Here is a 13,665-nt window from a genome sequence, read left to right on the forward strand (position 1 = left end):
TCACTGCTCCTCGGTATCTGACTGTTACCTCAGTCTCTAACCACTGAAACCACTTAAGATCCCTTACCAAAAAATACCAGAGACAATTGGTGTATCAGGCCATTAAACACTAAACAACAACCGCATTTCAGGTTTTGTTTGTTTTGCTATCAGATTTTTTGTGATATGCCCTAAGAGAAAACTGCAAATAATGAGCTGTGAAGACATACATGTACCACTATTCCCCACCAAGAATCCATGGCTTCATGAGCTTAAAGTCCCAGCCAGCAGCTGACTCTTGAAGCTACTCAGCTCATCTTAACTAGTACATGGAACAAATGTTTGCTAAGTCATCCATTGCCTTGGCAATATCAAATCTTCAACATTACAAGAAATGTCATATCTACAGAGCCCACTATATCCTATGCATCAAATTCTGGAAAGATGGAAAAAAGAGATTGTATATAGGAGTGTTATTAGTATTCACTCATCCTGTAAAAGCTTATGAAAAAAAACCCTAAGAAAACTGAACTTGAAACTTCTTAATGCTGCTTAAACAGTTAACCCCTGCCCCTCCTTCTCCCTCCCCCACTTCCAAAAGAAATAGGACAATAGGATGGACCAAACTGTAGGAAGACTTTTCTTCCTGAGGACCATCTTGATTAGAATGACTTGCAAATAACTACTGAGAAATGGAAGCTCACTGCCTCACTAGTAACAGAGGAGCGGACCCATACAAAAGATAACGATCATATTCTGCTTTTAGCTAGAAAATGAAAAATGTATTTCTATCTCCTTTGCAGACAAATAGTGTGAAATGTTAACAAAAGGAAGGGTACTACAGAAGAGTGCTAGAGACCAACAGAAAGAAATAGGCATCTGGTTGAACCTAGGATCAATGGCTGTTGTCAGAACATTTTTGTCAGTTTTTCCTAATAAAAAAAGAAATGTAATGAAATTTTCCTAAAATCTCTTTGGTTCTGAAATGATGCATAAGAAAAGTCAGGGATGGGGAGCTAGTACAAGCTTCTCCAGAGCCCCTGTTTCAATCAATTCTGTTCTCTCTGCAAGAGGAGTTTCATCATCTTTCAGCATCTATAGCCCCAATGCTTTTCCAGCACCATGCAAATAAATATATGATACAATTAGACAGAAGGAAAACGGCATTTATACAAAAGAATAACAGGAGTCTTGTCCATAATGAAGTCCTTACTGATTTTCTTTGGGTTATGCTGAAAAGGTCTACTTTGAGGCACGGAATTCTTGCAGCCTCAGGTTTGCCTAGATGAAAGGAACATTGCTGGAAGCTGCATGAGCAAATGAGTACCTAGTGATCCACCTGAATTTAGGTTATGTAAAACTTAGTGGGTGTAAGCCACACATGTGCCTTCCGAAGGCAATGCCTGGATTGCACTCCCAATAATGGTCTGGCTGCCAGCGCTCTTCTCCCGCCCACGCACCTGTTCTAGTAAACTTCTGTTGAAGAAAAATTACTTCACATCACGGGGCGTGACACCATATAAATGCTGTGCAATGATCTAAGGTGCCTCAAGCAGCCATGGCATTCATCCAGCTGTAGTCAAAATGTATTCTTTTCATTTCAGGCACTTTTTCTGGTGTCATCAAATTGTGTTTGCAAATATGGTGCACTGTTTGATGTGGAAAAGAATGTGAACGTAGAATTTTGAAACACATGGAAGACTAGTAAGGACCACGTTACACAGAGCAACCATTGTGCTGGAGGTGCCTAAGCAGGCTCTAAGAGAACAGGCTGGCTGTTCTCTGCAGTGGCATGCACAGACACCTAAACAAGCCCTGACCAGCTCCTCCCCAGAACCAGCAGCAGTGTAGACATGAAACCTGATCTGTGTGTTGGGGAGCAGCCAGGGCAGGGCTGCTCTGAAGGGGACAGTGAGCCAGGAGCTGAGGGTGACAGGCAGGCAAAGGGGACAACTTACTGACAAGAGGCATGTCCCACAATACCCCAAAAACACAAGCAAGGCAGGTCAACAGTTCAGGTGACCAGACAAGGCTTAGCTCAAGCAAGAAAGCCAAGCCCATAGGTCAGGATCAACAAGGGTACGTAGCCAGATGCAGGTGTAGCTGCAACATAGCTCAGGTGAGGACCACGCACAAGAGACTCGGTTTAAATGCATCTCCTAAAAGATGGTGGCAGGGTGGGAAGCACCTGGCTTCTTCCAGCTTTCTGTTGAAGAGTTGCAAGGCCAGCAGGCATTGAGGCTGAGAGCTGCTGGAGGCCTGAAATGCCTCTAAGCCAGATGTCTGCATTATCTTATTAAGCAGCCAAAGCTTCAGGAGAGGGGAATGTACTGAGGGCACTGACAGTATCCCATCTGACTTGGCTAAGAAGTGGTATGCTCTGCCCTCTTGATATACCAGGCTGTTTTCTTACAGTGGAATTGCAGCACCTATTGTAGTGGGCTTGAAGTAAAAAAAAATGTATTCATCTCCTTGCTCCACTGAATGGTAGAATAAGATCCCAAAGGAGAAAAGGCACTGGCTATGTTGTCTTCTTTGCCATGCGTAGACTATTGTCCTTCATTCAGAGTCCTACTAGCTGCAGTTTTGTAACTTAGTCCTAAATAATGCAATTCTTATCACATTATTATGTTTGAAAAAATCCCAAGAATAGCGATTGCTATACTACAGTCCTTGCTGCTGAGGATTGCTGGCAGTGCCTCCACTCCAGCATGTGTCAAGCAAGAGCTGGCGGGTGCTGGGTACCTGCAGAGGAGGTCCCTGGTAAGGACACAACATGTTTTGGTGGGACTGAGAGAGTTACTGTTGGGAGGGAGGAATAGCTGCCAATAAAGGACAAGGTTCCAGTGGCTGTGTTACCCATTTTACATTGTTTTCGCAGAGCATTGCCTGACATACCAAGTACACATTACAGACCTTTTGGAACAGTCTTTCAGAAAACCTGTAAGACAGTTTGGCATGACTTAGAAGATCTGGATTGCACTGGATGCCAGCAACCAGTGAGAAACTGAAATATCTGGTGCAAGTCATTGCACTTTTTTGTGACTCAATTCTCACTCTGAATAAGGGAATTTGTGCCTTTATGAAAGTGCTTTGATCTTCCCACAATAGGCACTGTATCATTTTTCAGATTCTGTATTAAATAATGATCTCTGGAAATAGACAACAGGGCAAAATATAGAAGTACATCAAACAGCCAGAAGCTCAGGGAGTCCCAGGTACCTACCACAAACTATCACTTGCACTAGCTGGAGGACTACCAGACCAGAACTGGCTGACCACAACACACCACAGCTGGTCCTCCACCCATGCAGCACTGTTCAGTGCAAAGGTTTCAGAGATCCTGCCTTTTTCTTGCTGCACATGCCAACATTAGTTTTTCCACATTTCAGGCTAACCTCTCTCTGGACTACTGCATCCATGTAATTCACTAGCACGCTTACACTGTACCCCTTGCTGCCTTTGTCATGCACCTTTGGAAACCTAAGTTGCACATACCAATGAACTCCCTTCCTTCACTGTTTTTTCTTTTCTTCAAAGATTAAGCATCACTGCTGGGGATTTTTATCTGTAGAAGCAGTATGGAGAAAATGTTGATTGTTTCAACTTCAATTTTACAGGAGTGGTTCATTTGCTATTTCTGCTGAGGGATTCAATGTATGGATTTGCAGGTGGCTTTAAAAAAAAATATTCTCTGAATCAGAAATTACTATTCATATGGAAGACAGTATATGATGACAATTTCTGGTACTCAGAAAACAGGAGATCTAATTTTACACATTCTTAAGGATGCCCAGCTACAGCATACTCTGGGCTCTATTACTTCTTTCTCATACTTCTGGAAGGAAAAGCCCTGAGCTTTTACGAACTTGGGAACTTGTTAAGTGGTATTACTTCTCTCCAGCTTCTAGTCCAAAGCCTTTTACTGAGAATTTGTGTAAGTCCATTACTAAGTGCACTCAGATGAGAACTAGAGTCACTGTTCTCAGAAAGCATGACTGGTAAATAGATAACAAGCATCTTTATGCTTTTCTAACTATATAGAAGCAACTGTTTTATTGTACCAGGGAGTTGGATGGAAATTAACAACCACTGTAGATGGTACTGTACTTTCAGGGGAAGTCCCACACAGTTCTGAAATGTCACCCCACCAACTGTGGTTTTGTTTTTCAATGTCAAAAAATGTAACAACGTAGATGTAGGCATAGATTATTATTATTATTTTTATTGCTCCTGTTAAAAAGTCAGTGTTTGAACTATGACACTATGATGTAAAAATGCAACATTACTGAGTGCTCTAACAGTATGAGGTCCATTATGACAAGATTTTAAACATGAAGCGTAAGCTCCACTATGGATTTCCAAATTAAAAACAACAAACTTAAGAGGTAAATGGATTAATAATAACTGATGTATGTGGAATTTCAATACTAAATGAATACAAAGTGAACTTGCAAGAATGAAAGATATAAAAATCACATCCTGGATGACTCTCCACTATAACAAAACACCAGTGCCTACTAAATCTGTGCTTGGGAACTGAAAAAAAATATGGCAATATTCCTAATTCTGAAGCAAACCCAAACAACAGTTTATCCATGAGTATTATTGCACAGTGTTGCTTTGACTGGCTTGCAAACTACTTTTGCATTAAGGAAAGTGAGACTTACTTTTTTATTTACGTAATCTTATTTGAAATATGCATTGCAAAAAGAATACTGTCCTAATTAGAAATTCCATACCCTTTATGAAACAGTTTAAGCATATCTGGCACACCATGAAGCTCTTGAAATGACTCTACTTCTTCAGAAAAAGTCTTAACATTTCTCAGGGGATGGGTGGGCACAGAGTAGCAAATAAAGGGAAAGAAAATGACAGTAGACATTAGTTTCTCAGCAAGAAGATGTCTTACACCACACAGCAGATCAGAAATAAGTAAGATGAAATTTGAGGAGTCTGAATATAAATCCTTGAATGATGCTGCAAGAGTCACAGGCTTCACCAAATTAATGTCAGTATATTTTGTTAAGAATAATGTAGTTACTATATACAGTATTTTTATCAACTAACAATACACTAGATTAATGGTTGTCAAACAAGAAATATACTAAACCAACATATTTAAAAAAAAGGAAGGCAATCCCCCAGTTATGCATAGCTCCATATGATGATGTCCAGCTCCCTGGAGTCCAATGGATTGACAGCTTCAAGCATCAGAAAGCAGTTTTCTGAAGCGTCAACAACATAATTAACAGAACCCAGCCAAGTTGTAGGGGAATTACACTGTCAAAAATCTCAAGTCCAATCACAAATTGCCCTGTAAATGTTACCACTGCATAGCTGCAATGGGGCAGTCATCCATTCAAAGGTTTCACACTGACGTATTTCTTCCAAAGACCTTCTAAAGGATGTGCTACTTAACATGGTGGTGATCCAGACAAAAAAAAAATATGACAAACCCAAAGCACTTAGGTTTAGAAGCACTTATTGAGGAATCCATACCGTATTTACAGTGTATTGTGTATGACTGCACGCACCAGTAAGTTTCTCCTGTTTACTATTTCTTATGTGGCATCTTACTCTTCATAGTATTTCTACACACTAAGAAGTCTTTTCCCCAAGGAACCAGCTTCTCTGATATGGAAAGCCACCATGCCCGTATCTTGCTTTGCTACAGTAAGGCATGTACAATGAACACAACAATGTCAAATCCCCATGGATCATGACAAAATGACTCAGTTCTTCCCTTTGTTTCTTGCTCAGCTTCTCTGCTCCGTTACAGCTGTACATGTCAGTCACCATCCATGTGTTCTTGTCTAGAAAGTAGAGGCTTCCCATCTGTATCACCCAGCTTTTTTTGCATCTCTTCCACAGCTTTCAGCAGAGTTGCTCGCTCCTGCTCGAGAGTGAGAATGGACTGCTTCAGTTTGCCTTCATTAGTCAATAAAAGCTCTACTGTAGCTTCAAGGTTTTGGATTTTTCCATTAGCCACCTATCAAAGTAAAAAGGAGGGGAGAAAGGATGGGAAGGGAAAAAAAGGTAAATTCATTAATGACTGAAACCATCTTTAAATTATTTTTTGAGATACATGAATACATATAAAATACTTTAGAAATTATGGAAAATTAAACTCAGAATATAATGCAAAGTTATGAAATTAGAAGGTTACCAAATCTGCAAATTTTATACCAAAGAACTGCAGGTTAATATAAGCTTTATGGGTCAGCTGGGAGATATTTTTGGCTCTAACCATTTCACTCTCAGAATTTCTTCTGCATATAAACTTTGAGGGCTAAACTAAATAAAACTTTTAAGTGGCTACATTTTAAATTCACTAGACCAAACACCAATCCCTCCTGTGATGTGGTGTAGGACAGTCTCTTCTGAAAAGGTGTATAAATTAGAAAATTAGAATGTTAATCATATATGAAATATAAATTGTACCTGCAATTCTTCCAGGAGATCAAAGTTTTGTTTGCGCAAGCTACTGTTTGCCTTTTCTAATTTATCCAGTCTCTGATTGTCATTTAAAGATGAATCTATAAGCTCATCCTGAAGCACATGATATTCAACTTCATAAGCTTGCAACTGTTTGGCAATATCCATTTCAAACACCTGTTGTATATAAAAAATATTATTAGGTGCTGTGCAGATCAAAAACATTGCTCTTTCAATGATTTAAAACCTATTGATCTAGATCTAGACTTAGATATTTAATCAATGCATACAAAAAAAGGACTTAGTTTTTGGCATTCACCTTTCCTATTGTGGAAATGGCAAGATTGAGGCAGTAAAGTGCAATACATTGGCATTGGATCTACTTTGCTACTAATTTGCTGCCTGACTTCAGCAAAAACTACTTATACTAAAGGTTCCAAGGGTATGGACTTCATAGGGTATTCCCCTTTTCAAACTGAATACATCTCAGTTTAACATAAACCCTTCTAGACATACCCAGAATTAGCTGTCACTTCAGAAAAAGTGTGGTCCAAACCCACCTGCCACATGTACAAGTGTAAGGCTAAGTAAAATAAAAGCTTTAAATGAAAAACAGTAGACTTTGCTATCTTTATTTATGATTCTATAGTATTTTTACAGGCTGAAAGAAAATGAAATTATCTATACTTACACTAACACGCTTAACAAAAACGTTACGTAACATCAGACTAGATTTCTATTATAGTTAACCACAAATCACTGAAATGAATGTTCAGTCTTACACATGAACATTAAGAAAACCTTTTATTTTAAAAGCAGAGAAATAAACTGATGTGCAGAGTGACCCAAAGGAAAAAAACTACTATTTTCTTTTCTTTTTTCTAGGTTCTGGCAAGCATCTGCCTTCAAATTATTCATAACTATGACTCCAATCTCCTCTAAAAGCATTGAAGAAGGCAGTATATAAAAGGACAAGTGTGCCAAATCACAGAACACAGAAGAAATAAAAGTTGATTTTTAAATGTATTTGAAAAACAGTCCAACAAGAAAGTTCCAGTGTTATTCTTAATTTTTAAACCTCTTGTACTTTATTAATTTTGAAAATGAGTAAAATGCCAAATCCCACTTTAAATACCTGTTAAAAGTAACAGGAACGATTGCCTATTTTATTTATCTGCTCTGTCTACAAAACTTTAACTGTTGGTTAAAGAAAACATCAGTTTATGAAATGTTTCTGTCACATGTCACATGTGCAATAAAAAATTATCTCATAAATAGCAGCAGGAACATATATACCGAGCATCTAAGCACAGAAGGCCAAAATACAATTTTAATTCGAGTTTGATTACACATAGGGAATTTAAATTTTCTCTGAATCTGAGCATCTCTGGAGAAGACACCCTGTTGAAATTTCAATAAAACAAGCAGTGCAATTCAGCAGGGCAGAATGTTAGTTCCTCTCATGACTTCTACCACTTCTAGGCTCTGTACTCCCAAGGAGGGAGGGAAATCCCTGCTGTCATAACCAGACTATCAAAACTGAAAGGAGGGAAACATGAGGCAAGTAAAATTTTGACTAGAAACCTAGTGAACTGAAGGCACATTAAGGCAACCAAAGGCCATGCTGCAGAAGGATGAGGAGCATGGGGATTAACCCAGGAGCTCTGTATGGACTGTGGGCTGGTCAAACAGCTGCTCTCTTCAAAGTCAGCCCTGATCAAAGTGGGGGAACTGCTCTTCCTTCAACTCACTTCTACCTACCCACTTTAAATTTAGAGCATTCAGAGCTGCCTAAACAGAGCATCCCTCCCCTCCCTCCACTCAAAGCACATGGTTTTCTGCAGGTCACCTAAGCACTGCAAGTCTTTCATCCTGGCAAGTAACATACAACCCACTTCACCCCCTGGAAATTCCTTGCTTTCCTTCCCCTTGCACAGACTTTCAGGTTCTCATCCCCTTCCTTTGACAGTAAGCACTAGGAGCAATTTTTCTGGCCCTAATGTGAGCGTGTGTCCCTGAAAGCTTTGCTGCCAGGGCTTGGAGGAAGCCCCTTGCCAGCCCTCTGCAGAGCATGTGCTGCTGCTGCTGCTGCTGCTTTCTTCATCAAGCCATGGGCTTGGATCTCCGGCAGCCCTCGGGGGGTTGTCAGCATCTGCAATTCTGCACAGTACAGCCCCTATGTTCTGGACCACAAAGGGCCTTCAGAAAAACTGGCTAAAGCCCATCTTCTATTTGCCTGCTGCAGTTTAGATGTCAAGTGTAACAACATTTAGGGTTTTTAAACAGGCAAGCCTTAATTGAAATAATCTGTGATTTTTTCAGATTCCATAGGTATCATCTGGACTATTCTGCTAACTTAGCAACATCGCACCATTTTCCTTGTCTGCTGTTTAAAAAAATTGTATCAAGGGTTCCAGGTTTTGCTGTCTAGACTCACCACTCACTGCAAGAGTCTACACTGCCCCATGTACTCCTGACAGAATGTAAGGTGCTGTTACATACTGGGCCAGCACCATAAAAGCCAGTAGAGACAGAGTCAATGTAGGCAGGCTTCTAATTTCATTAAGTAAGGTTAACATCTGTGAGGCTCTTCTAAGTCAATTTTTGCTTCTGAAATGAGACTTGAAGGGCAAGATTCTTTGGTGAAAAAAAATTAAAGTAATTTTCACTAAAGGCTTCATAAAGTGACAATAACCAATGGTTACAATACCATATAAAGCTACTAAGTCAGCTTACAAGTCATCTGCTTCCAAAAGTTTTCAACATCTTCCAAACTACAAGAGAGTTCTCAGCTTGAAGTAGCTGTTCTGTTTTTTCTGTTGAGAACTTGTTAATAAGAGCATTCCTTTGCCCACCTCTCATGTGTTTGGTTTATTTCATACCTGACTAATGGTCTTTTCCATCTGTACCAAACCTAAGTTGGGGAGAGTGCTTTTAATAAAATCAACAATAGTTTCTAGATTCTCATGCTGCAGAATCAAGGGCTTGTGGCTTCCCAAAAGGCTTAAAGCCACTTTAAATATAGCTTCTGATCCTTGAAGAAAGAGCATATCTGTGAAAACAAGGAACAAACAGATTATATCAGGCAAACACATCTTTTGACAAGAATATTAAAACAATAAATTGTCCAAGGACAACAACTTCTCATAGGAGTGACCCAGAGGCTAGATACACTGTGCCGGATATGTGCTTTTGGCTATGGCTTTAAAAGTTTAATAGGATCAAGATTATTACTCTAAATAGCACACTTGACTAACACAATCACCAATTTGTTTGGTGAGTTTTCACAAAAAAAAAGCAATCCAAGTTTAAGCTAAGTCTCCAATTAACTAGGTGGTCAAGTTTGTAAGTGTTGCCACTTTTTGAGCATGTAATAGTTTAGTGGGCTGTTTTGATGTTCATAGGAATATAAATTTAAATAGAAATCTAACACCAATGCCCTATAAAAATCATAATACTACAGGGAAAAAAACCTACACCTGAAGACACAATTGAAGATCTGAAATTCTGTTCTTCTCTCATCTGGTGGAGAAAGCCACAGAACCACAATACAATATTGAGCACATGAGGCTAAATGCACACTTTCCAGTAGCCTCAAGTTTCAGGTGCATGTGCTTATTTTTAGTATGTGTCTCAACCACTTCTGTTAATATGCTAATAACTATATTAATAAGTACCCTGAAATCTTAGTCATACATCTTAAGTGTAAATATTGCAGGTGGCCCTGCAATGACAGCACCTAGCATGCCAAGCACACTGAAACCACAGTATATAGTGATCTTTCAATGTAATGCCCTTTCTTTCTTTTCCTTTACAAAGTGCCTATGTATTTATAGAGTAAAGAAATATAAGTCTGCAATAAAGGCATCAGAGAAGAAACCCAATCTGTATAAATAGCATTGCCCTGAATTTGACTTCTACTAAAACTCAGAATCTGCTCCTGGTTTCACTGAGGGACTTGCGTTGCTACAGACAGAAACATCTAACAAATGAAACAATACTGATGGAGGTGAAAAAGGAACAGAAGATACTGTGGGGTTTTATCATATTTCCTAAATATAAATTTACTTTGAAAGGGCTTCTCTCTTGTTCTTTCCCTTCTTTGGATTGTGAATGCAGCCACAAAAACAATCAATCACATACAAAGTAGCACAGTGACACACAAAAAAAAGTATGTCTTGATATTAAAAAAAAAAAGAAAAAAAAAAAAGAGAAAAAAAAAGAAGAGTGAAGAAAAGAGATAGAAAAAACCAAACGTTGTATGGGAAACAACTGCTAGCAAAACTACAGGTAACTCTGATATAGTGAAGAACCTATTAAAACAGTTGTTAACAGCCTTTCTTAGTAAAACCAAACTCTATTTCCAAATTTGTATCATAATGAAATTCCCCTCTTGCACACTTCAGCTTGCAATGTTGAAACCATAACTCATTTCACTCTCTCCAGGAAAGAAAAGCACAAGTAAAAACTAACCATAAATGTCACACTTTGTCACCGTTTGTCCCAAAAGCGGTGTAACATTTTTCAGCTCTGTGTTGAGCTGAACGTGAACTCCAATGGCAGAAATGATTAAAAAGTGGTAACAGAGCAGGCATCTGCTTCAATTCTCTATTGAAACTCAAAACTATGGGAAAATGATTCATAGGGAAAGCTCTATACTAGGACAGGAAATACTGAAGATCAGCTAGGAAACAAAGTGAAGAAAGCAGAGCTAAAAAGAAAGAGTTTTTATGATTCAGCACCTGCCCCTTAATGACATGCAGATTAACTCAAGGTGACCTAAAAGTTGTTAATGAATGTCTGTATGACTGAGCTGGTAAAACATGGCTGAAACGCCTCTCTCATGTAAAACAGCAAGTACTTAACAAAGACCTGTTTGTTATCCATTCCCCATGCTTCATGTTAAGTGGGATCCCAGCCAACAACAATACAGTGAAGGTACCCAAATTAATGTCAGCATGACTGGCAGCCTATAGGATTAAAAAAAAAAAAAGTTTTATCTACAATCTTGAAACAAAATAAACACTATTCTATCAATTCTCCTCTATTAATAAGTAAGCAGGGGTACTAAAGAACGCATCTTTCTTAACCCTGTACTTTCATCAGTTCCTGCTCAGGAGAAGTGTTGAAAGTTTGGACAGATAAATAAAAACTTAAAAGGAGTTCTGCTACTTGATTCATAAAACAGTCTAACCCACTTCTTTTACATATTGCCTGTCAGATGCCTGCAAAAAGCACACTATGGAAATCCAAAGGAATGGTCTGTAACAATTGTATCATTAAATAGGAGTGGGCTAGTTTCAAACACCAAGGGTTTAGAGATAATGTTAGAAAATGGCAGTGCAATCTCAGACAGTTAGTAACCTATACATCACTCACTTCAGCATCAACATTCTTTCCCCCCAAGGGTTCTTGTAAGTGAGCAACAAAAATCTATATACGTATGTTCTGCAAAAGTGTGTGAAGACATAGGTCAAAAATGACTGGATCCTAATTTGCCATGCTGCTAATGACAGCCGATGGCAGAGTGACAGCTCAAATATTTTTTGTTTAAAGTTGTGTTTCAGAGTCTTTAGTATGGGTGAGGATGAGATTTTACTTTCTCATGTAAAAAAATGTCCAATGTCCTCATCCTACATAGCTCCAGTAAATACTGTTTTAAGGAAATTACTAAATACTTTGAAACATTAAAAACTGCAAGTGTTGGTCACGTTGAACTTTCTCTCTAAAAAACATCAGAGGTTTTTAAGAGGCAACAGTTTCTGTCACACATGCTTTTCTCTTCTTGATGTAAAATCAGACGTGTGAAGACCACGTATCTGTACCTTCTATTCTAATGCAAAGTCTTTGTTTTCTAAAGCCCTACAATCCTCCAATGACAGATAAAATACTAATCTGTCTATTAAGGCAGAAATCCAAACGTACTGGATACACAAGGCACTTTTATAACCTCACTGCAATCAATTGTCCCATTCAAAGACACTTCTTACCATGTACAATACTATGAAAGATTAAGAATAACAAAAAGATGAACTGATTATAAACTCAGAATATGACACTTGTATACAGCACTTCATTTGATTCCTACAGATTATTACTGTCAGGTACATACCTGTTGATGTACATTAACCTTCCAGGAAAATAGCATGCTGTTTTCCCTGGAGTTCGGATGCTAATCATGGGACATACAGTTCTACTCTACACACCATCCTTTTCACTGAGAATTTTTCTAGCATTACTTACAGAAACCAGCCAGGATTCTTGTTGGTTCTTCTTGAGCTCTATATTCCTATTTGTGGTAGACAGGACCATATTGTTTTTAAGTCAGGAAAGTGTCAATATTAATGTGCTAATAAATAATTTCTTCATTGCATCTCTTAAATGAGACTGACTAAGGAAAATGAAACTGTCTTCTCATTAGAAGAGAAGAACTGGGGAGAAAGCTCCAATCCACCCCGCTCACTATGGACAATCCAGTACCACATAATGAAGTTGAAAAACAAACAACTGAAAAGGAAACAAAGCATCTTCTCAAACACCAAACAATCTATGAAATATACATCCAGAAGATAGCATCAAGGTAAATTCTTAATTGGAATTTAATTAAAAAAGAGACCTGTAGATTCTAAAAATAGGCAACAGAAGTGACTTTAGAAATGAAATCCCTGATGATTCCAAACATTTTTGGAACTAAAATTGTCAGGTTAAGAAACACTAGTTTAAACATCTTATATTTCTGCAATTTGCATTTACACTGCAAAGGCCAGCTCTGTGTGTGCTTTAAAACATACCCCTCAAGCTAATTTTCTGCTGACACTGCTAGAAATTATGATTATGATTGCTGGAAATGATGACAATGGAGTAAATGGATATATTTCTCAGATGATGCCTTTGTTACATCTCTTTTCAGCTTGAAAGTAACTCATTGTTGGTGTTGGAGTGTCATTGTTATAACACAATGCCTGCCTTCATGGCACCAAATTTTACATCCTCTCTAAAAGTGGTTACAAGGTGGGGTAACAATAAGGATGAAAAGACATTAGGGACTTGTTTACTTTTCTCCTCTCTCTTCCAGTTTTACTGAAATACTGCACACTCCATAGGATGACCTCTGTTGTTTTTCTTCTGTTCACAGTAAGCAAAACACTTCTCCTGGGTGTCTGAAACAGATTGGATAGTAATGCTGTTCCTAATAACAAGATTCCAAATATAAGACTCCAGAAAGAACAGAGACAAGTTTTATGAAGA

The 13,665-nt window shown here is 38.4% G+C and overlaps 1 protein-coding gene across 11 annotated transcripts in view; it reads right to left on the reverse strand.

Moving 5' to 3' along the window:
- Positions 1-4,184: 4,184 nt before the first annotated feature.
- TBC1D1 (TBC1 domain family member 1) overlaps positions 4,185-13,665 on the reverse strand; it is a 102,940-nt gene continuing 93,459 nt past the window's right edge. For 10 of the 11 annotated variants that reach the window (XM_069014288.1, XM_069014287.1, XM_069014286.1 and 7 more), the window contains 3 exons: positions 9,300-9,469; positions 6,424-6,594; positions 4,185-5,971 (listed from right to left, as the gene is read on the reverse strand). In XM_069014288.1, the coding sequence (XP_068870389.1) occupies positions 5,771-5,971; positions 6,424-6,594; positions 9,300-9,469 (542 nt within the window). In that variant the 3' untranslated portion in view covers positions 4,185-5,770. Of the gene's footprint in view, positions 5,972-6,423; positions 6,595-9,299; positions 9,470-11,289; positions 13,660-13,665 lie in introns of those variants that run through there. The other variant, XM_069014296.1, reaches the window with a different exon arrangement.

This window comes from Aphelocoma coerulescens, chromosome 4 (genome assembly GCF_041296385.1).
Source record: "Aphelocoma coerulescens isolate FSJ_1873_10779 chromosome 4, UR_Acoe_1.0, whole genome shotgun sequence".
Lineage (NCBI taxonomy): Eukaryota > Metazoa > Chordata > Aves > Passeriformes > Corvidae > Aphelocoma > Aphelocoma coerulescens.